This window comes from Mirounga angustirostris, unplaced genomic scaffold (genome assembly GCF_029215605.1).
Source record: "Mirounga angustirostris isolate CCGP_5_RB_7025 unplaced genomic scaffold, mMirAng1.0.hap1 SCAF_11, whole genome shotgun sequence".
Classification (NCBI taxonomy): Eukaryota; Metazoa; Chordata; class Mammalia; order Carnivora; family Phocidae; genus Mirounga; species Mirounga angustirostris.
The window spans coordinates 85,467,506-85,493,433 of NW_026991719.1; the positions used below are offsets into that span (position 1 = coordinate 85,467,506).

Below are 25,928 nucleotides of genomic sequence, written 5' to 3' on the forward strand. Positions count from 1 at the left end.
AACACAGTATTATTAACTGTAGTTGCCATGCTGTACATTACATCCCCATCACTTGTGTATATTGTAACTGGAAATTTGTACCTTTTAATTCCCTTCACCCATTTCGCCCACCCTTCAACCCTCTGCCTCTCCACCAATTTGGTCTTTGTATCTATGAGCTTGTGTTTTTTTTTCTTTTTTTAGATTCCACATATAAAGGAGATGATATGGTATTTTAGAAACTTTTTAGTTTGATGCACTTGTCTTTCTTTTTTGTTTGTTGTTTGTTTTGCTTTTCTTTCCTGTGCTTTTGGTATCTTATACAAAAAAAAAAAAAAAATCATTGCCTAGACCAATGTCAAAAAGTTTTTCCCTATGTTTTCTTCTAGTAGTTTTATGGTTTCACATTTTATGTTCCTCTTTAATCCTCTTTGGATTGATTTTTGTATATGATGTGAGATAAGGGTTCAATTTTATTCTTCTGTATGTGGATATAAAGCTTTTCCAATACTACCTACCAAAGAGACTATCCTTTCCCCATTGTGTATTTTTGACATGCTTTTTGAAGATCTGTTGACTATGGGTTGTGGATTTATTTCTCAGTGCCCTATACTGTTCTGTCTATATTTTTATTTTTATATTAATCCATACTGTTTTGGTTACTGTAGCTTTGTGATATAATTTGAAATCAGGAATTGCAATCCCTCCAGTTTTGCTCTTCCTGTTCAAGATTGTTTTAGCTATTTGGAGTCTTTTATGGTTCCATATATTTTAAGATATTTTTACTATTTCTATAAAAAAATGCCATTGGGATTTTGATAGGGGTTACACTGAATCTATAGACCACTCTGGATGGTTTAGACATTTAAACAATATTAATTCTTCCAATATATGAATACAGATGTCTTTCCATTTATCTGTGTTTTCTTCAATTTCTTTCATCAGCATTTTATAATTTTCACTATACACATCATTCACCTCTTTGGTTAAGTTTATTCCTAAGTACTTTATTATTTTTGTTGCCAATTGATGGTATTATTTGCTTAATTTCCTTTTTGTGCCTTCTCTGGTTTTATTTGAACATTTTATGTGCTTTTATTTTCTCTTGTCTCTTAGCATATCAGTTGTACTCTTACAAAATTTAGCGGTAGGCCTACATTTTGCAATACATATTTATAACTAATCTAAGTCCACTTTCAAATAATACTATACTGCTTCACATGTAGTGCAGGTACCTTAAAACAGTCATTAATTTCACTTATCCATAAACTATAATCACCAAATATATTGATGTTATTGTTTTCACATTTTTAACTTTATTAAAAATGATCCACAAATATAATTGTATATATTTAAAGTGTACAATGTGATTTGATATACATATATATTGTAGAATGATTATCAAGATCAAGATAATTAACACATCCATCAGCTCACACTGTTAACATAATTAACTCTTTTTTTAAATGAGGTGAGAAAGTCTAAGATCTACTCCAAACAGCTTTCATGTATACAATACCATATTATTAACTATAGTAACCATGCTGTATAATAGATCCTTTGAACTTATTTTTGCTATAACTGCTATTTTCTATTATTGTTCTAAACAAAATGTGACATGTTAGATAAATCATGAATAGGAAAAAACAAAATATTTTATCTTCATTTATTTCTTCTCTAACACTCCTTTCATTATATAGATCCAAATTTCTGACCTATATCATTTTCATTTTTTCTGAAGAACTTTTAACACTGCTTGCAAGACAGGTTTACTGGCAACAAGTTCCCTCAGTTTTTGCCTAAGAAACTCTATTTATCCTTCACTTTTGATGAATAATTTAGATGGATACAGTGTTTTAGGTTGGTGGTTGTTTTTTTCAACACTTCAAATATTTCACTCTACTTTTCTTGCTTGCATGGTTTCTAAAGATAAATCTCATGTATTTCTTATTGTTAATTTAATTTTATTATGTTATGTTAGTCACCATACATCATTAGTTTCTGATGTAGTGTTCCATGATTCATTGCTTTCATATAACAGCCAGTGCTCCATGCAGTACGTGCCCTCCTTAATACCCATCCCTGGGCTAACCCATCCCCCCACCCCCCTCACCTCTAAAATCCTCAGTTTGTTTCTCGAAGTCCATAGTCTCTCACTGTTCATCTCCCCCTCCGATTCCCCCCCTTCATTTTTCCTTTACTTCTCCTAATGTCCTCCATGCTGCTCCTTATGTTCCACAAATAAGTGAAACCGTACGATAATCGACCTTCTCTGTTTGACTTATTTCACTTCCCATAATCTCCTCCAATCCCATCCATGTTGATGCAAAAGTTTGGTATTCATTCTCTCTGATGGCTGAGTAATATTCCATTGTATATATAGACCCCATCTTCTTTATCAATTCATCTGTTGATGGGCATCTCACCTCTTTCCACAGTTTGGCTATTGTGGACATTGCTGCTATGAACATTGGGGTGTCTATGGCCTTTCTTTTCACTACATCTGTGCCTTTGGGGTAAATACCCAGTAGTGCAATTGCTGGGTCATAGGGTAGCTCTATTTTTAATTTTTTGAGGAACTTCCACACTGTTTTCCAAAGTGGCTGTCCAACATGCATGCCCACCAACAGTGTAAGAGGGTTCCCCTTTCTCCACAACCTCTCCAACATTTGTTGTTTCTTGCCCTGTCCATTTTTGCCATTCTAACTGGTGTAAGGTGGTATCTCAATGTGGTTTTGATTTGAATTTCCCTGATGGCTAATGATGTTGAACATTTTTTTCATGTGTCTGTTGGCCATTTGTATGTCTTCTTTGAGAAGTGTCTGTTCATGTCTTCTGCCCATTTTTTGACTTGATTATTTGTTTTTTGGGTGTTGAGTTTGAGAAGTTCTTTATAGATCTTGGATACCAGCCCTTTATCTGTAGTGTCATTTGCAAATATCTTCTACCGTTCTGTGGGTTGTCTCTTTGTTTTGTTGACTGTTTCCTTTGCTGTGCAGAAGCTTTTTATTTTGATGAAGTCCCAAAAGTTCATTTTTGCTTTTGTTTCCCTTGCCTTTGGAGATGTATCTTGAAAGAAGTTGCTGTGGCCAATGTCAAAGAGGTTACTGCCTATGTTGTCCTCTAGGATTTTGATGGATTCCTGTTTCACATTGAGGTCTTTCATCCATTTTGAGTTTATCTTTGTGTATGGTGTTAGAGAATGGCGAGTTTCATTCCTCTGCATGTGGCTGTCCAATTTTCCCAGCACCATTTATTGAAGAGACTGTCTTTTTTCCATTGCATATTTTTTTCTTGCCTTGTCGAAGATTATTTGACCATAGAGGTGAGGGTCCATATCTGGGCTCTCTATTCTGTTCCATTGGTCTATATGTCTGTTTTTGTAACAGTACCATGCTGTCTTGGTGATCACTGTTTTGAAATTTGGCTTGAAATCGGGCAACATGGTGCCCCCAGCTTTGTTTTTCTTTTTCAACATTTTCTTGGTGATTTGGGGTCTTTTCTGATTCCATACAGATTTTAGGATTGTTTATTCCAGCTGTTTGAAAAATGTCATTGGAATTTTGATCGGGATGGCTTTGAAGGTATAGATTGCTCTGGGTAGCATAGACATTTTAACAATGTTTATTCTTCCGATCCATGAGCATGGAATATTTTTCCATCTTTTTGTGTCTTCTTCAATTTCTTTATTTTTAAATTTTTTTATTTCTATTTTTTTAAAGATTTTATTTATTTATTTGGGAGAGAGAGAATGAGAGAGAGAAAGAGAGAGAGAGCACATGAGAGGGGGGAGGGAAGAGGGAGAAGCAGACTCCCTGCTGAGCAGGGAGCCTGATGTGGGACTCAATCCCGGGACTCCAGGATCACGACCTGAGCTGAAGGCAGTCGCTTAACCAACTGAGGCACCCAGGCGCCCCTTCTTCAATTTCTTTCATGAGTGTTATGTAGTCCCTAGAGTATAGATCCTTTATATCTTTGGTTAGGTTTATTCTGAGGTATTTTATGGTTTTTGGTGCTATTGTGAATGGAATCGTTTCTTTAATTTCTCTTTCTACAGTTGCATTGTTAGTGTATAAGAAAGCAACTGATTTCTGTGCATTGATTTTGTATCCTGCCACATTACTGAATTGCTGTATGAGTCCTAGTAATTTGGGGGTGGAGTCTTTTGGGTTTTCCACATAAAGTAACATGTCATCTGCAAAGAGAAAGAGTTTGACTTCTTCTTTGCCAATTTGAATAACGTTTATTTCTTTTTCTTGTCTGATTGCTGTTGCTAGGACTTCTAGTACTATGTTGAACAATAGTGACAAGAGTGGGCATCCTGGACATGTTCCTGATCTTAAGGGAAAGGCTCTCACCTTTTCCCCACTGAGGATGATATTTGCTGTGGGTTTTTCATAGATGGATTTTATGAACTTGAGGAATGTTCCCTCTAACCCTCTACTCTAAAGTTTTAATCAGGAAAGGATGCTGTATTTTGTCAAATGTTTTTTCTGCATCAATTGAAAGGACCATAGGGTTCTTCTCTCTCCTCTTATTAATGTGTTCTATCACATTGATTGATTTGCGAATGTTGAACCACCCTTGCATCCCGGGAATAAATCCCACTTGGTTGTGGTGGATGATCCTTTTAATGTATTGTCAGATCCTATTAGCTAGGATTTTGTTGAGGATTTTTGAATCCATATTCATCTGGGATATCAGTCTGAAATTCTCCTTTTTAATAGGGTCTTTGCCTGGTTTGGGGATTAAAGTAATGCTGGCCTCATAGACTGAGTTTGGAAGTTTTCCTTCTGTTTCTATTTTGAAACACCTTCAGTAGAATAGGTATTATTTCTTCTTTGAATGTTTGGTAGAATTCCCCAGGGAATCCATCAAGCCATGGACTCTTGTTTTTTGGGATATTTTTGATCACTGCTTCGATCTCGTTACTGGTTATTGGCCTATTCAGGTTGTCCATTTCTTCCTGTTTCAGTCTTGGCACTTTATAGGTTTCCAGGAAGGCATCCACTTCATCCAGATTGCTCAGTTTATTGGCATATAGTTGTTGATAATAATTTCTAATAATTGTTTCTATTTCTTTGGTGTTAGTCATGATCTCTCCCCTTTCATTCATAATTTTATTAATTTGGGCTCTTTCTCTTTTCTTTTGGATAAGTCTGGCAAGTGGTTTATCAATCTTATTAATTCTTTCAAAGAACCAACTTGTAGTTTCGTTGATCTGATCTACTGTGTTTCTGGTTTCTAATTCATTGATCTCTGCTCTAATCTTAAGTATTTCTCTTCTAATGCATGACTTAGGCATCATTTGTTGCTTTTTCTCTAGTTCTTTAAGGTGTAGAGTTAGTTGGTGAATTCGGGATTTTTCTATTTTTTTGAGTGAGGCTTGGATGGCTATGTATTTCCCGCTTAGGACCGTCTTTGCAGTATCCCATAGGTTTTGGACTGTTGTGTTTTCATTCTCATTGGTTTCCATGAATTGTTTAAGATCTTCTTTGATTTCTTGGTTGACCCAAACATTCTTGAGCAGAGTGGTCTTTAGCTTCCAGTGTTTGAATTTATTCCAAATTTTTTCTTGTGATTGAGTTCCAGATTTAAAGCATTATGGTCTGAAAATATGCAGGGAATAATCTCAGTCTTTTGGTATCAGTTAAGACCTGATTTGTGACCCAGTATGTGGTCTATTCTGGAGAAAGTTCCATGTGCACTCGAGAAGAATGAGTATTCTGTTGTTTTAGGGTGGAATGTTCTGTATATATCTTTGAGGTCCACCTGGTCCAATTGTCATTCAAAGCTCTTGTTTCTGTGTTGATTTTCTGCTTAGATGATCTGTCTATTGCTGAGAGTGGAGTATTGAGGTCTCTTACAATTAACGTACTGTTATCAGTATGACTCTTTATTTTGGTTAACAGTTGGCTGATGTAGATGGCTGCTCCCATGTTGGGGGCGTAGATATTTACAATTGTTAGACCTTCTTGTTCGATAAACCCTTTAAGAATGATATAGTGTCCTTCTGTGTCTCTTATTACAGTCTTTAGTTTAAAATCTAATTTGTCTGATATAAGAATTGCTACCCCAGCTTTCTTTTGAGGTCCGTTGACATGGAAGATGGATCTCCATACCTTCACTTTCAGTCTGGATGTATCTTTAGGTTCAAAATGAGTCTCTTGCAGACAGCATATGGATGGGTCCTGTCTTTTTATCCAATCTGCAATTCTATGCCGTTTTATGGGAGCATTTAGGCCATTCATGTTGAGAGTGATTATTGAAAGATATGAGTTTATTGTCATCATGTTGCCTGTGAAGACCTTGTTTTTATAGATTGTCCCTGTAAATTTCTGTTGTGTATCACTCTTGGGGTCTTTCTGCTTTTATAAACCCCCCCTTAATATTTCTTGCAGGGCCAAGTTAGTGGTCACATATTCTTTCAGTTTCTGCTGGTCTTGGAATCTCTGCATCTCTCCATCCATTCTAAATGACAGCCTTGCCAGATAAAGTATTCTTGGCTGCATGTTCTTCTCGTTTAGTACCCTGTATATGTCTTGCCAGACCTTTCTGGCTTGCCAGGTCTCTGTGGATAGGTCTGATGTTATTCTGATGTTCTTCCCTCTGTACGTAAGGAATCTCTTCCCCCTACCTGCCCTTAAGATGGTTTTGTTGTTTCTAAGGTTTGCAAGTTTTACTATTACATGCCAGGGCGTTGGCCTGTTTTCCTTGATCTTGGGAGGGGTCCTCTCTGCCTCTAGGACACGAATGTTTGTTTCATTCCCCAGATTAGGGAAGTTCTCAGCTGCAATTTGCTCAAATATATCTTCTAGTCCTCTCTCTCTCTCTCCACCCCCTCAGGGACCCAACAATTCTGACATTGGAACGTTTCATGCTGTCACTTATTTCTCTGATTCTGATTTCATGGATTTTGAGTTGTTTCTCCCTGGCCTCCTCTTTTTCCTTCTTTTCTATCAATTGGTCTTCTAGATCACTAATATGTTCTTCTGCCTCGCTTACCCTAGCTGTTAGATTATCTAGATTAGATTGGATCTCATTGATAGCATTTTTAAGTTCTGTCAGTTCAACTTCCATTTTTACCCTTAGAGACTCTGTGTTGTCATTAATCGATTTCTCCATTCTAGCTATTGTCTTTATAACTGCTACCCTGAAGTCCATTTCCGACATCTTGGTTATATCTGTATCCATTTGTAAATCTGTGCCAGAAGTCACAGTCTCTGAGTCTTTCCTCTTTTGGGGGTTCTTCCTCCTAGTCATTCTGTTGAGGGTTTGTTAAGGGAATGTACAGAGTCCAAATTATTGACCACAATGCAAGCAAGATGCACCTGTTTTATAAGGACCTTAGGGTTGTCAGCCTCTTGTTCTCCCAGCCTGTCTTCTGGGGGAGGGGCCTGCCACACTGTCACTCAGGCAACCCTGTTTGGGCACAGTTGCCCTGCCCCCTGTGGGTGGGGCTGTGCTCAGTGAAAACCGGTTTTGGGGGGCTTTTGTTCTCTGGTGGCTTTCTCTGGTGGCTTTCTGCCTCTCTTCCGAGAGTCAGAGAAGAAGAGAGCATTTCCAACCCTCTGCCTCAGAGCAGAGAGATTGCAGTCTGCTCTTCACTGAGCCTCCTGGCCACACTATCTCCGTTTCTGTCTGTACTGCTATAAACTGCAGCATCCTGTGTTGTGTGCCCCTCAGCAGTGCTCCCAGTCCTCACCTCTAGGTCGGGGCACGGGGTCACGTCTCTGTCCTTTGTGCTTCTAAAACTGCCAACCACCCCCAGGTTGCACGCGCAGCCTTGCCACTCCAGGTTTCAGTCCGGAGGGCTGCCCTAAAGTCCTTTCCCCATCACTACCGGTCTGTACCCTGTCCCCATTGTGGGAGGCTATCGCTCACCAGGGGTGTAAGATCCCCATGGCTCCCTCCCCCTTCCATTTATCTTCTGATATCTGCCCGTGGAATCACTGCTCCCTGCTTCATACCTCAAAACCACTGCCTGCGATATTCTGTTTGTAGAGATCCAGATCTATCTTCTTACATCTCAGGCTGATTTCATGGGTGTTCAGAGTGGTCTGGTAGATATCCAGCTCAATTCCGGGTACCGGTTGGAATATGGTCCCTTACTCCTCTGCCATCTTTTTTCCCCAAATCTGATGTATTTCTTATTCTTGTTCTTGTATAGGTACTTTTATTTCCTCTGGATTATTTCAAGATTTTCTCTTTGTTTTGATTTTCTGCAGTTATAATATGATATATCAATGTGTATATTTTTTAGTATTAATTCTGCTTGGTATTCTCTTAACTTACTACAATCTGTGGTTTGGAGTCTTTAACTTTGGAAAATTGTCAGCTCTAATACTTTAAATATTTCTAATTATTCCTTTCTTTCTTCTCATTTTGGTATTTCCATTACATATGTCTTACCCTTTTTGTAATTATCCTTTGGGAGTTTCATATTTTATTCCATTTTTCCAGACCTTTTACTCTTTACATTTCAGTTTAGGAGATTTCTATTGATGTATCTTCAAGATCACTAATTCTTTCTTCACCTCTGTCCAGTCTACTGATGAGCCCATGAAAAGCATTCTTTATTTCTATTAGTTACTGTGTTTTTATTTCTAGCATTTTCTTTTGATTCTTTCTTAGTTTCCATCTCTCTGGTTACATTACCCATCTATTGATATATATTGTTCACTTTTCCCATTGAATCCCTTAACATATTAAACAGTTATTTTGCATTCCCAGTTTGATCATTCCAAAATCTCTGCCATATCTGAATATGGTTCTGATGCGTGTTTTGTCTCTTCAGACTGCGTTCTTTGGGTTTTTGTTTCTTTGGGGTTTTTTTTTGGGGGGGGGTATTGTTTTTTTTTTTTTTTCTTTTTAACTTTTTTTTGGTAACTTTTTGTTGTTTTTGAAAACCACATATTATGGGGGTGCCTGGGTGGCTCAGTTGGTTAAGCGACTGCCTTCGGCTCAGGTCATGATCCTGGAGTCCCGGGATCAAGTCCCGCATCGGGGTCCCTGCTCGGCAGGGAGTCTGCTTCTCCCTCTGACCCTCCTCCCTCTCATGCTCTCTGTCTCTCATTCTCTCTTTAAAAAAAAAAAGAAAAGAAAAGAAAACCACATATTATGTATCAGGTAAGAGGAACTGAAGTAAATAGGCTTTTAGTGTGAGATTTTATGTTTATGTTGTTAGGCTGGGTTTAGTGTTTGCTCTAGTTGTAGGTGTAAGAAGCTAAAATTTCCTATAATGTACTTGTTTATGTCTCCACTGTTTTCTTTGTGTTTTCCTAGAGACTCCTTCTTAAATAGGGTCTGAGCTTTGCAGTTCTTTCAGCTGAAAGCCCTTGTTATCATACAGGAGCCTGATTGATGTGGTGGTAAGCATTCTATAATCCTATGATAAAGTCTCAGTCTTTTAGTGAGCCTGTGACTCTGAACTATGACCTTCACAACTTCTTCTCAGCTTTCCTCCTCTTTTTAAGTGAGACAGGAAAGTTTGAGGGGGCTGGAGTTGGGTACTGTATTTCCCTTCCCTCAGGAAGGTTAGGTTTGGTAAAATCCAAGCAGTTTAGGCTCTGATACAAGAGTTTCCTTTCAGGACAGGCCTTTGTTAAGAAGAAGGAAGTGCTCTGGGTTCATTTCAAGATAGTTGCTTTTTTTTAATTCCCTGACAGAAACATAGGGAAACTTTTCTGTGATCTTCACCCTAAGACCCTGGTAGTGCTCCTAGAAGCAAACTTCTTGAAAATATGGAGTACCCCAAAGATTAGATCTAACGGAGTTTTTAAACTCTCTGGTTAGTGTGTAGTGGCCCTACAGTGACTTATCAGTTATAGTTTGTTTCTATCTGTACTGGCTCTTGCTCCTTGGTTTCTGCTCCCACTATACTGTGATTCTCAGTATTTGCCTGTCTGAAGTTTCTGGGGCAGGAGTTTACCCTGTGACCTCAACTCTCTGATGGATCTAATCATTGTTAATTTTAATTTTCTTCAGCTGTTTTTCTTATTGTAAGGATGAGAATGACAACTTCCAAGCTTTTTTTAGTACTAGTTTTTAAGAATAGGTCTTGACTAAATAAAACTTTTGAAGGTGGTAATTTCTGTCACCTGAACTTATTATTTTCTATTTTTTCTGGTGTTTGCTGTTGCATATAACTTGCCTTCAGTGTTAATCCTTGGAGTAAAATGCTTCTGAAGTTACTTGAAGTATCTCCCAAGATCCTCTCATTTGTATCCTCCATTCCAAAGCCAGCCTCTTTAGTGTCTTTCACATATTCTGCAAAAACCTGTTCTTATCTTCCATCCTAGAAAACACTCCCTTATTCTTTTTGTCTAGGCAGACTCTTCTCAAGCCTTTTCCAGTTAATTTAGTCAAAATAGTCTCTCCCGTCTTTGAAAGCTGTTGTAAGCATGACTGTACCACTCTTCTTTACATCATTATGTGTATATTTTTTCAACTTTGTAGATCTTTTCTCTTTTTTAAATTTTAATGCTTACTGGGAGCAGGGACCTGTTTTATTTTGTTTTGTTTTGTTTTTGTTTTTTTGTTTTTTTTTAGAGAGAGGGCATGCACACACACGCAAGAGCTGAGGAGGAGGGGCAGAGGGAGAGAGAATCTTAAGCAAGAGAGAGCACGCACACACATGCAAGAGCTGAAGAGGAGGGTCAGAGGGAGAGAGAGAATCTTAAGCAAGTTCCACACCCAGCACAGAGCCCAGTGCAGGGCTCAATCTCACGACTCTGAGATCATGACCTGATCCCAAATCAAGAATCGAACACTTAACTGACCGAGCCACCCAGGCACCCCAGGGACCTGGTCTTTTAATGTTTATATTTATCTTACACCAAATGTCTAGCCCAGAGCTAGGCACTTAGCTGGTGACTGACAAAGAATCAGTGGTAGATTGTTATATATCAATATTTGCTAGGAAATTATGATTGCTCTACTGAGTGATTAGTAGAGATAAACATCAGCTGACTCTTTAACTCCCAAAAAGCAAGTCACTTCTAGATTTTCAAGAGCTGATAATTAAGACACCTCAAATATATTAATAGATGGATGACAGATCATTTTTCAATTCCTCCCTCTGGATTCTTTCTGCAGCCTGTGAAGAGCTGTTTTTGGAAACTGTATTAGAAATGAAGAGGGAAAGGCTTGGTCTGGAAGGAGAGGATCAGCTTTCTGCCTCATGCCTGGCAGAGGCTGTGGCTGCCCTACACATGAAGCTTTAAATCAAACTTAATTTGTGGTGCTTAAGCAGATTCTGGCACTAAAGAGGGTTCTTCCATAGCAGGTTACACAGAAGAAAAAGAATTGAGTGTAGTGGGATTTACTCATAGCACAGAGAAAATGGAGAAAGTAAAATTCAATATAAACCATGAAGACAGCAAATTCTAATTTTTCCCTTGGTTAGGTATATGTTGAGAGAGGAAAACTACAACTTTATCAAGGAAGAAAAAAGTTAATAGACTACCAATAAAATGTGGTTAAGAAAATTCTTCCATTTGTCTAGTTCAGCAATGGTACATAAACGTAAAGGGCAGGAGACTTACTCAGGTTACAAATGCCAGTATTATCAACTCTCAGATATGTGTATCACTGGGAGGGTACAGAAACAGGGTAGTTTTAAAAGCATGACTATTTGGAATATAATCTGGGCTTCAGATTTCTGTGTGGGAGACTCAGATTCCAGGAACTCTCCTCCACCAACCCAACTTTAAGTCTTCTTTCTCTCAAAGGGGAACCAGAAGAGATTAAGACAATCGAACTTTAAATATCAATAAATATCAATATAACTATTTTTGTAGGAGCCAAAATGTAAACAATCTACTTTTTATAATGAAATGTTGATGTTTATTAACATTGCTTTGCATGTATACAATGCTATTAACTTTTTAAATTACTTTAACCCATTTTACCCTCACGACAAAGTTGAGTAGGGTAGGTATTTTTCTCAACTTAAAGCTGAGTTAAATTAAGGCACCATTGACTTAATGACTTTGTAAGGATCAAGCTTAAACTTGTAAATTGGAGGCCTGTACTTAGAACCCATTTTTCTCTGAGCATAGTTGTCTTTTCCAACTTTCTGTTAAATGCCAGTAAATCAGAGGGTTCTTTTCTGCATTCATAACCAGGTGTCCGAAAAGGATATGAGAATTAACTCCAGCGCTCCAGTTTTCTATCTTGCAAATACATGTATTTAAGTACCTCACCCCAGGGGCCCCTGGGTGGCTCAGTCAGTTAAGCATCCAACTGGATTCTGGGTCCTGGGATGGAGCCCTGCGTCAGGCTCCATCCTCAGCAGGGAGTCTGCTTAGGGATTCTCTCTCTTCCTCTCCCTTTGCCCCTCCCCCTGCTCTCTCTCTCAAATAAAATAAATCTTAAAAAAAAGAACCTCACCCCAGAACTTAAAGGCATGATTGCCACCATGTAGACTTGCAATTTGCTTTTTCTCTGGTCAAAAGCAGGAGACGGGGTGCCTGGATAGCTCATTCAGTTAAGTGTCTGCCTTGGGCCCAGGTCATGGTCTCAGGGTCCTGGGATCCAGCCCTGAGTTGGGCTTCCTGCTCAGTGGGGAGTCTGCTCCTCCCTCCCTTCTGCCCCTCCCCGCCCCCCCCCCCCCCGCTCATGCTCTCTCTTGCTCTCTCGCTCTCTTTCTTTCTCAAATAAATAAATAAAATCTTTTTTTAAAAAAAAGCAGGAAACAGAAAAGTCAGCAGGGTACCCACTTTCACCTCACTCAGGAGGCAGCTGGCCATTGGTGAGAATATCTCTCTGAAGAAACAGGAAACACACTTCTTAGGAAAGGTTTCTGGCAACTCAGTTCCTCTGTAAAGAAAACCTATTCCTGGCCATTTAAGGCCCTCTGCAACTTCACTTGAGAAAGCAAAAGGCAGGACTATGAGAAAATGTCACATAGGGGAGGGTTTTCCCTGTGAGGGGAGAAAGGAGAAAGACAAATGGGGAACAGCGTCTGGAAAAGGCAGGACCATGGCAGTGGACTAGCATCATTGGCAGGATAGGGCACAGAACACGTGCTTGCATTGGACAAATGCAAGAGGAAAGTAAAGGTCAGACTTCTCATGGATATTTGAGGATAGAAGGCCACTAAACACTTTCAGTTTACTTTTTATAAGATAACCATTTTCAGGGCTCATTTCTTTACCTTCTTACCCCCTGTTGTCAAAACTCTAACTTCTAACACAAACACTACACCTATCAATTTTATCCCTTCATGGCATGGTGCAAAAATCTAATTTGTTTTCATAAATTCAGCTTAGAACATAGAGCCCAATGTTTCCTCCTTTTTGCCACACAAATCATGTTGGCTTCATTTATCAAAGCCTACTGGCATGGTAATATTTCTTTTTGCTGAGTGAATTCCTCACTTCTTTCCTTTTCCATTTGATCTTCACATCAAGAGTCACTTTTTGTGTTTTCGTGTTGAAGGTTCCATACATACCACTGAGTTAAGAATCTCCATGCCCACTGGACCTTGTGAGCTACATACTGCAAGTTTTGCATGGCTGCTCTCTCCCCAAGTCAAACCAATTCAACCAAGAATACTGTCTTTATTTCAGGCTCCTCAAAGAGCATCTTGGAGAAAAAGAAGTTGAATTGGCACTCATCTTTGATTCAGTGGTGGAGGCTGACTTGGCAAATTATACCTGCCATGTGGAAAACCGAAATGGACGGAAACATGCCAGTGTTCTGCTACGTAAAAAGGGTATTTATTTTTATAACTATTACTATGGTTTGTTTAGCTACCAAGTAACTATTGAAGTTAAATATACTTTCTGGCCTTATTTTATCATTTAGCATGAACTTCTATTAAACATTTTGTCTTTTTAAGGAAAAAATATCTCTTTTGCTATGGATATTAGCATACAATGCCTATAATCTTCTATCCATTAGGAAGTAGATAAATAAAATGAAATATTGTTATGTGTTAAATTCAGTGAGATAAAGTGTACCTTGGTTATAAGTGTTACATAAAATTTGATAGGTATTGGGCGCCTGGGTGGCTCAGTTGGTTAAGCGACTGCCTTCGGCTCAGGTCATGATCCTGGAGTCCTGGGATCGAGTCCCACATCGGGCTCCCTGCTCAGCAGGGAGTCTGCTTCTCCCTCTGACCCTCCTCCCTCTCCTGCTCTCTGTCTCTCATTCTCTGTCTCTCAAATAAATAAATAAAATCTTTAAAAAAAATTTGATAGGTATTGACATGCAAATTTTTCTCTGTACTTCACCATCTTGTATTGCTTAAATGAGAAACTAGGGATTTTATTAATGGAAAAGAAACAAAGCCACTTTTTTATTCCCAAACTAAAATATAAATAAAAATAATGAAGAGATATCATAATATTCTTCTAATTGTTATAATAAAGATTATAAACAATATTTCATGATACAACCTGGTGCTATTAAGAGGCCTCTGACAGGTGCATATCCTTTAAAATATTTTGGCATTTATGGAAATCCCTCTCTAAATTTGGTTCCAGATAGGGTGGAAATTGTATATAATAGACAAAGAAAAGAAACTAAATTACAGATAAAAGAGATAAAAGCAAATATAGGAACAACAATCCCAACAGCTGGAGCAGCTTCTGAGATTGGCTCTTAACCCTGCCACAACTCTTGATTACTGCAAAAAGCTAAATTTTCTGTATGTGTGCAATTGGCAAAAGTTTTTGTAACTGTAACAGAACAAATGTTCTCAGTCAGTGTTCTTGTTGTCTAGGCTATAGAGCAATAGGACAGATTCAGTCAACAAGGTCACTAGTTGTACCTCTTAACCAAGATGGAATTTCTATTTTCCAGCCAACCCTAATACTTGACCTTGACCAGCAAGCAGTTCTAGGGGAAGCAGGAAAATGTCATTATTCTGAAAATAATGCTTTTATCTCTCTAGTACCATTTCTTACTCAGCTGGATTTGATTCCATCTTAAAATAATGGAGTTTCTAAATATAAAGGAGTCTAATATGGAAAGTTAAATCAGGAGACCCTGGTTGAAGAAATCCTGGTTTGGCCACTGATTCAACTACTTGGTTCAGCAGGACTAACTTATCTGATGAAGCATCCTGAATCTCAGTTTTCTTATCTGTAAAACATGGATAATAATATCTACATTATAGAGATACTTTGAGGCTCAAATGATAATGATATAGTGTGAAATATGTCACACTCAGTGTTTGCTATTATGCAGAACTTGGATAACTTCTCCTGTGCACCAGGCAACCACATAGTCCACCTACGTAACGGGCAGACATTGATCATGTCCAGATACCTTATGGCAAAGATCACTTTGTTCCTGCTCATTCTAGTCTTATTTTAGGCTCAGAGATCATCCAAGCCAGAGTCTGCAGCACTCTGTATCCTCAGCAACTTGGGCAATGTCTGACCACTAATAGGTCCTTAGAACCCATCTGGTTAATGAATGAATGTTATCTTTTATTATTGAAGATTATGTATAGCAAGTATTGTGCTAAGTATTGGGAAATAGAGTGATGAATAAGATAGACATCCCCAAGCCAGTGTGGGGCTTATAGTCTTCAGAGTAGAGAGAGTGCAAAGAAAGACAAACATTAAACATTAAGCGAAAAAATGTGCAACAAATACATAGTGTTACTACTATGAGGAAAAATAATGGTGGTGGTAGGTTTCCTATCATTCAGTCAGCAGAGATAGGAATAGCCTTGGGTTTAAAAATAAATCCATTTCTCTTTAATAAGGAAAGCAACCACTAGCAGCCCTTAAAATTTCTAATAATCTGACAGTAGACACCAAAGCACACTGTATAACTGCCATCTCCCATGGCTTCTGCAAGGAAATGTATCTAAAGCATGAATAACTGAGAATATTAGTTCTCATCTTTCTCATCTCCAAATATTAGAGTTCCCCAGGGTTCTGGTCCCCTCTTCTCACTTACTCCCTAGATGATTTCATTCCAACTCACAGGCTTACTTACATATATGCTGACAACTTCCAAATTTATATCTGTAGCCCACCTGATTTTCTTGCCTAAACTCCAGTGTTACATTCCTAACTGCCTATTCAACAACTACTCAAAAACTCCAGTAGTAGACATATCTAGTAGGCATATCAAGCTTCCCTTGTCCCAAACAAGAATTCTGATTTCTCCTCCCTGTAAACCTGATCCTCCAGTTGCCTCCTCCATCTCCATCACCATCCTTCCAGTTGCTCAGGCCAAAATCCTGGGACTCAGTCTAGTCCACCAGCAGAACCAATGGCTCTATTTTCAAGACATGTCCAGATTCTGATGACTTTCCCCACCTCCATTGTTACCACCCTAGTCTGAGCCATGATCATCAATTGCTTGGCTCACTGCAATGGCCTCCTAACTGGTCTCCCAGCTTCTTCCTTGTCCCCATATAGTCACAGTCCCCCATCACAGTAGCCAGAATGATCCTTTTAATATGTAAGTCAGATCATATTCCTCTAATCAGAACCCTCCAATTATAGAACCCTCTCTGTTACACTCAGAATGAAATCCCAAATCTATGCCATGGCCTACAATGCATGATATAATCTTTTCTGATTTCTGATCTCATTTTCTACTACAATCTGCCTATCTGTCTCAAATATCACACACACTAGCTTCCTTTCTATTTCTTGTACTCACCAAGCACAGTCCTGGCTGACGGTCTTTGCACTTGCTATTTCCTGAGCCTGGAACACTCTTCCCCCTGCTGTTCCCATGACTCACTCACTCTTCATATAGGTCTCGGCTTAAATATTACCTACTTAATAGCGTTCCCTGGACACACTATATAAAATAATACTACCCATCACTTTCTTTGTTTTTGTTTTTTGTTTTCTTTTGTTTAGAATTTTAGAAATTTTAGTACAGTTTAAATCAGTGGGCCAGGTCCATTTCATCTCCTTCACTGCCAGATCTGGGGGAAGGGACTGCTTCAGTTTCTCTGCCTTCTCTTTGTGATGACCAGATATATCAAGGTATCTGCACTTTCTTTGTTTAAAAATTTTTAGCTTTATTGAGGTAAAATTGACAAAGTTGTAAGATATTTAAAGTATACAACATGATGATTTGATATACATATACATTGTGAGAGTATACCCCTGTTGAATTAATTAACACATCCATTACCACACATATTTACCTTCTTCTTCTTCTAATTCTTCTTCTTCTTTCTAATTCTTCTTCTTCTTTCTTCTTCTTCTTCCTCTTCCTCCTCCTCCTCCTCCTCTTCTTCTTCTTCTTCTTCTTCTTTTTTGGTGAGAACCTGTAAATTCTGCCCTCTTAGCAAATTTCAATTATACAATACAGTGTTATCAACTACAGTCACCATGTTATACATTAGATTCTCAGATCTTATTCATCTTACAACTGAAAGGTTGCACCCTTTTACCAATTTCTCCCTATTTTCTTCCAGCCCTTGACAGCCATTTTCCTATTCTCTTTCTCTATGACTTCAGGGTTTTTGTTTTTTTTTTAGATAAAGATAAACATATAAGTGATACCATGCAGTATAATATTTGCCTTTCTCTCTATGGCTTACTTTACTTAGCATAATGCCCTCCAGTTTCATCCATGTTTTAGTAAATGACAGGATTTCCTTCTTTTTCAAAGGGAAATAATATTCGATTATATGTATGTATGACATATTTTCTTGATCTAATCATTCACTGATGAACTACCCATCACTGTTTTTTTTCTCTTGCTTGGCTTTATTTCTGTTTATTGTATTTGTTACTATTTGATATCTTATTACATATTTATTTTCTTCTTTTTTTATTTATTTAAATCCAATTAGCCAACATATACTACATCATTAGTTTCTGATGAAGTGTTCAATGATTAATCAGTTGCGTGTAACACCCAGTGCTCATCACATCATGTACCTTTCTTAATGCCCATCATGGAAGTGGGTTGGGGGATGGGGTATTTATTTTTTTATCTCCCCCGCCTCACTACAATATAAACTTCATGAGAGCATGGACTTTTCCTACCTTATTTACTGCTGTATCCCTAGGGCATAGAACATAGTAGGTGCTCAAAAATACTTGTTGGGTGAAAATGCTCCTCCTAGCGGGCCAGAGCAATAGGGTGGAGATAGATAACAGGGATTGGTAAAAAGAGGATTTATCTGTGATTTTCTCTTGACTAGTGTCTGCCCTGGGCTATCTAAATGCATTTCTCTTTTTAAAGAAATTCATTTTCCAGATTGGGGGTTGAAAACTTAAATACCTCAGGGGCCAGGCAGATAGTGAATTTTTTTTTTTAAAGAGGCTGGATATTAGGGGGAAAAAAAAAAAACACAGACTAGAGAAAACATGTCTCATCTTAAAGGGGTAGTCACTGCTCTTTTCTAGGAGATTATTGCCATGCTTGCTGAAATGTAAACCCAGGGATAAGAGAATTTCTGAATTTTCAAGTTAAGTTGAAAGACTAGGTATGCAATCTTTTGGTTTTTAATTATTAGTATTCACTTTTTGGAAATATTATATAGAACAATAAAATCTTTTGGGGGGGCATGGTATACCAGTGTGCACTCCCTGTTTAGGTAGCAGTTACATTTTTTCGCTGTGCTTTACAGAATGATGCAGTTCATCTTTGCTTATTCCATTTTCCTTAGGAGCTCTCAACAATATGGTAGAGCTCCAGAAAATAGTGAGAAGCTTTATGGCTCTGCTCCAACATTTTTAATCAGACTGAGCTCTGGCTTGTCTTGCAAAACTTCAGATGTTTCCTTTGGAGTTGAACATTGCAAACTTTATCACAGCATAGCCCGGCCTCAGTGGCTACAGTGTTTCCACCTGGAATATGAGTATGGCTTTTTTTATGGAACAATAAATTCCTGATGAGCTGTAAGTCAAACATTGAAAATGCCCTAAGTGATAATTACAGAGAAGAAACATTTGATGAATCCTTTCATACAGTGAAAAGGCCTTTCATAAGATGAAAACTCATGTCTAATATATCCAATTAACAGGGTCAGGCTTTCTCAGAGCCAAACAACCCTTACCTATGCGTCTTTTACCTGCACCTACCACTTGCTCACTCCCTAATGAATTATTATCAACAATTACAACTAATATTTTAGTAAGAAGTCTATCCTATTTGTGTGTGTGTGTGTGTGAACCAAGACTGAATTTATGCTAAGGAAATTCTGGTAATTGTTTCTTCTCTGCACATACTGCCTTTCCCACAAACAAATTTTATCACTGAATCTCTCTGTTCATTCCCAGTGCTACTGCCCCATGCTGAACCCCCAATCTCCATAGGAAACCCTCAGGTGGGATCGCCTAACCTGCTTCCCAACTTATGAGCTAGCTCAAAACATTTCCAGTCTTCCCTCTCTCTAGTCCCTTGGCTTCAACTGCTATTTGTCCCATTCTATAATGTCTCATCTTCATGTTCAAAGTGAAGAAATAGTTGGGTTCAAACTAAGAAGGTTAAAAAGAACTACACTTGTACTTTTAGGGCCTACAAAAAGTTACAATCCCATAAATATTTGCTGTTCTAGATACAGCTATCCTTGTGATGTGTATATAAGACACAGTCCAAATAAAATGACTTTCACCTTCTCAGGAAATATCCCTAGAAGTATAGATCCTACTGAAATGGACAATGGCAATTGAAACAGAAGACAAAAGAAAAGCCAGGTGTAATCTGGGTGATGGCAGTTCTGCTCTCTGATTATAGGATGCATGTTTCCCTTTTAATGTCTCTGCCTGGGCTGAATCAAAGAATACTGTTTGAGTCTCAGGGAGTAGGTACAGTTTTCAACGTAAACAGCCATCATTAGGTAATATCTTTCAAAGACATTTTTATAAAATGGACCCCCAAACCACAAAGGTATTTTTCACACCATGATTTTCTTCCATAAATTTACTTCTGAAAAAAGGTGTCTGCACAAATTGTTCCTACTGCTGAAGTTTTCCATGTACCTAATAGCAACTCTACTCTGTAAATAGCATAGAAATTGCTGAAAAAAATTCCCATTTGGTGACTTTGAAAGCAGTTGAATTCTATTCTGACCAGAGAGAGAGACAGAGAGAGAAATATATGGAAAGAGAAAGAGTCCAAAATATTTACAACATAAAATGAACATTTTATAGCAGGAAAAACATGTTGAATCAAGTCAATCAATGTCCTAAGATCAAAGAGAAGTCAGTTTCTAGAGTAACAAAAAAAATCATTGCTCTGTCAGTTTAACACTGGCTGTTAAGAATGCATAACTGATGTAAGATGGTGAGAAAACAAGCAAAGATTTTGATATTGTAGCTCCACACAGGTCTCATAAGCAAGCCTGCCTTACCACCCATATAGAGGTATGCAGTGGCTCCTGGGGAGCTACTTTCTATATAGAGGGCAGGAGGCAGAGCTAATGTATGATAGTATTTTTTTACCTGAAATATTGTGGCTCAATTTTCAAAATGACTACCTCTCACAGCAGGCAGGACAGAGATAGATTCGTTTCCTATCCCTACTCATTATGGGTCTGCTCATGATATTCTTTATTAATATATTTTGTCCCTCAGAGCAGCCCCACTCCCTTCCTTTCTCCATCATTCCCCCTCTCTCCTTACTCAAAAAGAGTGACATTTATTTATGCTTCTTACATTTCCACTCAGTGACTTTTCTGATTGGCCATGCTGTCTCTGGCTTCTACCATCTCTTCTCTTACTCTACCTCCTTTCCAAGACCAAATTCCCTCTTTCCCCATGAAACCTAAAACTTTTCTTCATATGCTGAACTCCAGGGGGCCCTTCTTTTCTCTTTGGTACAGCTACAGAATTCTTCAGTATCCTTTAATGAAGTGCCTGAGACTTACTCAGTCCTTTCATTCTGCCTGGTAAATTGTAGTTTAGGTTATTTCCTTGGAATTAAAAGGGCAGAGGAGCCAAAATTCACTGCAAGTTACATGTTTTCTGAAGCATTACCAACAGTTCTATGGAGCAAAAGGGAGAAGCAAAAGGGAACCTGAAGGCTGAAGCTCTTAAAACTGTCATGTAACAAAAGGAGTCTTGAATTTGAAATTAGAATATCTAGGCTCAAGTCCAATCTTGGCCACTTCTTAGGTGTATGACCTTGAGGAAGTGAATTAAACTACTGAGTCTCAGATTCTTCACCTATAAATTTGCCCTATAGGAATCTTGCCCTAAAGGTTTACTTAGAGAATAGATTAACAGACTGGTTGAAAATTTTATGTATAATATATATTACTTGTAGTATCTATTATATATATGTAGTAGTATATTATATATACTATGCAGTATATGTGTAGTAAAAATTATATGTAGTATATATTATATATGTTTATCTTTTTCCTTAATCTTAATGTCATATTGAGCCTGACTAGTTTCTCTTAAGCAATAAGCCTATGTAGAGACAGGGATATCCCCAGGGAAAGGTTGACAATCTGGTTGTTAAGGACCTTCAGGAGTGGCAGTCTGTCATGGTCAGAAATTTGATTTTGATAGTGCCCCAGAATTAACCTATCCAGGGAGGCTGATTGATGTCAACCAAACTCATAAACAACTGATATACAAACTAGAATGTCACTCTCTTTTCCAGTTTCTAGCTACATGGTAAGCAAAACTGACAGTAAAAAAAAAAAAGTCAGTAATTATGGAATTCGATTAAGGGGAGGTTAGCTAATCTTTTAGGCAATTTTATCTATGTCATGTTAAGATGAATGAATATCCCTATTTCACAGGGGAAAATAGGTCTCTGGTCCGGTGTCTTTCAGATTCAGCATTTCCCTTCTAGACATTGCTGAATTCACATTCTAAATTCTCTTCTGACTTCCCATTTCTCTAAATTCCATGGTACTATCCCCATTTTTTGATGATACCCCTTAGATTTGTTAATATCACTCATTAAACTACAAGTAAGCCACATTCTCTGAGCCTGGGATACATTATGTCTCCTTCCATTATGTGTTGATTTAATTGTTCCAGCTATTAGAGTTCTAGCGGTGCCCCACTGGAGCAGCTTAGGGCTACTATCAGGTAGCCTAGTGTTGGCTGAATAGTCCAAGTTATTAGCCTGGGTTTCTCATTCAATTTTAGCCCCACTGGGCATATTATATTATATACATATAATAGTCATTTATTCAAATAAGTAGGGAAAATGGATAAGCTAATTTTCCCAGGTTACCTTCTATTGGATTATTTTCCTAGGGTTAAATGAAACAGTTAAATCTTGAAGCTCATTCAATTTTATATTTTATTTGATTCTGAGAATAATTTTATGATGCTCTTCTCATGTAGAAGAATAGGGCCTGTGGCCTGAGAAGTACTAGATGGTAATCTTACTAAGTCAATAAGATCATTTAACAGAAACAACAAAATATTGGCCCTAGACCCAGAAAAAGACAGTTCTAACAGTTCCCTGAGATACAATAAAATAAAAGTATATATGTAAGATCTAGATGTGTTCAGAACAAATTGGGAGTGACTATTCCTTTTCAAATAGACATTACTTTTAACAGTAAAAGTATTCAAATCTTTAGAAAAGAGTTAATTTTATGAAAATTTGATTTACACAAATGTGTTGAGAACAAAGCTACTTACTGCATTAAGCAAGAATCTTTTGGAAAGAAAAGCAGAAAGGGCTGTGCATCTTACAGACTAGAAATATGGAAAGATCCCAAGTGTTGCTGATTTAATTACCCTTTCCTGTTTATTCTGTTGGTTCCAGATTTAATCTACAAAATTGAACTTGCAGGAGGCCTGGGAGCAATCTTCCTCCTCCTTGTACTCCTTGTGGTCATCTACAAATGCTACAATATTGAGTTGATGCTTTTCTACCGACAGCATTTTGGAAGTGATGAAACTACCAATGGTAAGCTGTCTCCTATTCAAATTCAATTAAAGGGCATGAATTTGTGATTATGTAGGAGAATATCCCTATTCTTAGGAGATACATGATGACATATTTAGAGTTACAGGGCTATGACTAAAGCAAGTTACCCCTCAAAAAGTTCAGGAAAAAATTATGCATTTATCAAGAAAGAGAACAAAGGGGAGAAAATATTAACAATAGGAGAATCTGGGTAAAGGATATATGGATGTTCTTGGAAACTATTTTATTTTTGTAATGTTTGACATTATTTATAAATAAACAGTTTAACAAGGAGACATGAGTTGATCAGGAACTAAAACAATTGCTGTCAAAACCCTCCCCTTACTAAGAAATAAATTAAGAATCAATTCCATTATTTTCCTCCAGAAAATTCAAATTTAGGCACAGATCATTTTTTTAAATTTTTTTATTATGTTATGTTAATCACCATGCATCATTAGTTTTTGATGTAGTGTTCCATGATTCATTGTTTGGTACAGATCATTTTCAGCTATTCCTGGCATTGAAAAAATAAATCATTTAGGAAACTGATTAAAAGCTATGAAGATTCTCTTTTTCAAACTCACAATATGGATCCACATATTTTGGATGATTGTAGAACCAGTCTCAGAAATGACTTTAAAGGATAGAAATTCAGAATGTAGTTTATAATGTTCTTATGTTTGCCATCTAGGGCCCTTGGAAATCTTTTGAATGAAATATCAATAAAGCATTGAATTGAGCCTTGTTTCTTTGAACATTCTAAAATGATTTAATTTTTCAAGAGAATAAATTACCATATATCAAATCAATACCAATAAGAAATCATGACATGTAACTCGATATGCATAAAGTCGTCACCCACAAACTACTGTAAGTCTTGGAAATATATGTATGGAATGCCTTAGGTAAACTAAGATTAAAAATAAGTCCATTTGTAAGTCATTAAAAAGTCAGATTTGGATTCTACTTTTCATTATATTGAAATAATGAAGGTTAGAGCTTTTGTTTTTCTAAGATCATGGTCTTACCTCAAAGGAGAAGGATTCATGATTTTGTTTATTTTTATAGTGGTAGAAGAAGGGCAGAGTGGTGACTGTAAAACAATTTTTGAGGAATCTTCGATATTGGTCCTATGTTTTCTATGATGTAAATAATGATATGAGTGGATTTTAATTGACTTTTATGTTTTCATAGTCAATTAGAGAAATGCTGTTTGATGAGTACATGTGCATGCTCTTTATCAAAGCAGTATATTTACCTAATTATTATAGCATCCCATTTAAAAGTACTACGGACCCTTATTCAGACATAGTTTCAAAATGAGAGATTAAAGCCTGTTCTAACCATAATGATGTGCTCCAACAATATATATGAAAGTGTGGTCAATCAGTTTCTATATACAGGAATTAATATAGAAAAATATGACTTCTTACCTGCACATGTAAAATAACTAGATGAAATGTGCTACTGAGGAAAAAGTCACTGATTCCCAGGTGCCAACAAGTGGCTAAATTATCCAACTGGGAATGTAAGATGCATTGTCTAAATGAAAGACCATGAAAGGAAGGCTCCTGTGATTAATTTGTTTTGAGTCATGAATATAAGCAATTTGTCAATACTCTCTGTAAGTGATGATACAATTTATCAAGTTAATCTGCAGTAATTAATTACATTCATCACCCATACCAAATAATCCAGATTAACTGATCAATTGTAGTACATATTTGTAAGATTAAATTCATGCTAGCATCACAGGACCTTTCAGTAATAAAATATTCCACTTTGCTTCTACATCTCCAAGGTGGTCCATGTGGTCAAAGATGACAAATAATCTAGAGCATTTTTATTAGAGAATTGTATGTATTGATTCCAAACCAATTGTTTTAGGGAGAAAATGTAATGTGGAAGGAAGGGACTTCAAGGGTTTTCATTAGGAAGGAGAATTCAAATATTTTTTTATTCCTACATGGAAACTTAGACCTTAAATACATAACCCCTACTAGCTGAATGGAAACTAAAAAGTCAGCAGGTATGTGGTGAGAATGAATAAATGAATATTAAAGCTCTTTTAGAAATACTCAGTTTCATGATGCCAAATACCAGCTAAATAACTTCCGAATTTTCATTTCTTTGTTTAAATACTTTGGCATCTCATGGACACAACTTAGTTTTATCCTTATACATTTTGTTCATGTTTTCTTTTTGATTCGTATCTATAGTAGCATTTTCTGAAAGTTCTTATAAAAATGCCTTATTTTTATAAAATAAAATCAATCCAACAGACTTTGACTTCTTAGCCATTTTTTATAAAATTCACTTCATTTTAATCCACCAAACCATGATTGCTTCATTTATTTGACCTTTGCGTTGTTCAGTCATTAAATATTTAAGTGTCTACTATGTGGCAGGCATTATGTATGATATATTTACTTATATTCCTCATCTGGATCAACACACACACACATACTATAGTAGGCACTAGGGATATAAAATCAACACTGTTACACAGTCTGCACTTTAGAAGCTAAGGACTTAGCACTGTGTTTAGCATAACCCTAGAAGAACTGGGTTGTAAACAGGAAAGGCTTCCTGGTGGTGAACAGGGTTAAAATGAGCTTTAAAAACCGGGAAGGACAGGTGTGACAGCAGGAATATTCTTCCATAGTTTGGTTCCCTTCCTCATAACTTCTTTCTTCATTGGGAACAACATACCTATGGCAATTGCTGTGCAAGCCCACTTACTTACGATTCTCTGCCATCTGCATTGTCCTCTATTTTCTGGTTCCTTAGATGAGCTTAGTCAGCATGATTTAACACAGAGGAGGGCTCATTAGCCTTGCCTAGCAAAGTGGTGTTGCTGCATTGCCTTTTGGTTTTAAAGCAATTTTCAGGCCTTGTTGTAACCTTATTTGCATCATGTTGATTTTACTCTTCCATCTTGCTCCTGTCTGTGAGCAGCAGCTGTGGCCATTCATGAGGTTTTCTTGGCTGTCTATATAAGGCTGAAGTGCATTTTTAAAACTATGGCATCTGCATCACTGCTTGCTCACTAGCTGGCATCCTAGAGCTTCTGGGACATCTGACATGGTGGCTTTGAGAGCGCTCTTCCTGTTCTGTCC

At 37.4% G+C, this 25,928-nt stretch overlaps 1 protein-coding gene across 1 annotated transcript in view; it reads left to right on the plus strand.

Moving 5' to 3' along the window:
• Window positions 1-25,928, plus strand: part of IL1RAPL2 (interleukin 1 receptor accessory protein like 2) — a 639,368-nt gene that overhangs the window by 596,141 nt on the left and 17,299 nt on the right. The window contains exons 7-8 of the mRNA XM_064573611.1: window positions 13,554-13,699; window positions 22,663-22,806. Coding sequence (XP_064429681.1) covers window positions 13,554-13,699; window positions 22,663-22,806 — 290 coding nt within the window. The remainder of the gene's footprint in view (window positions 1-13,553; window positions 13,700-22,662; window positions 22,807-25,928) is intronic.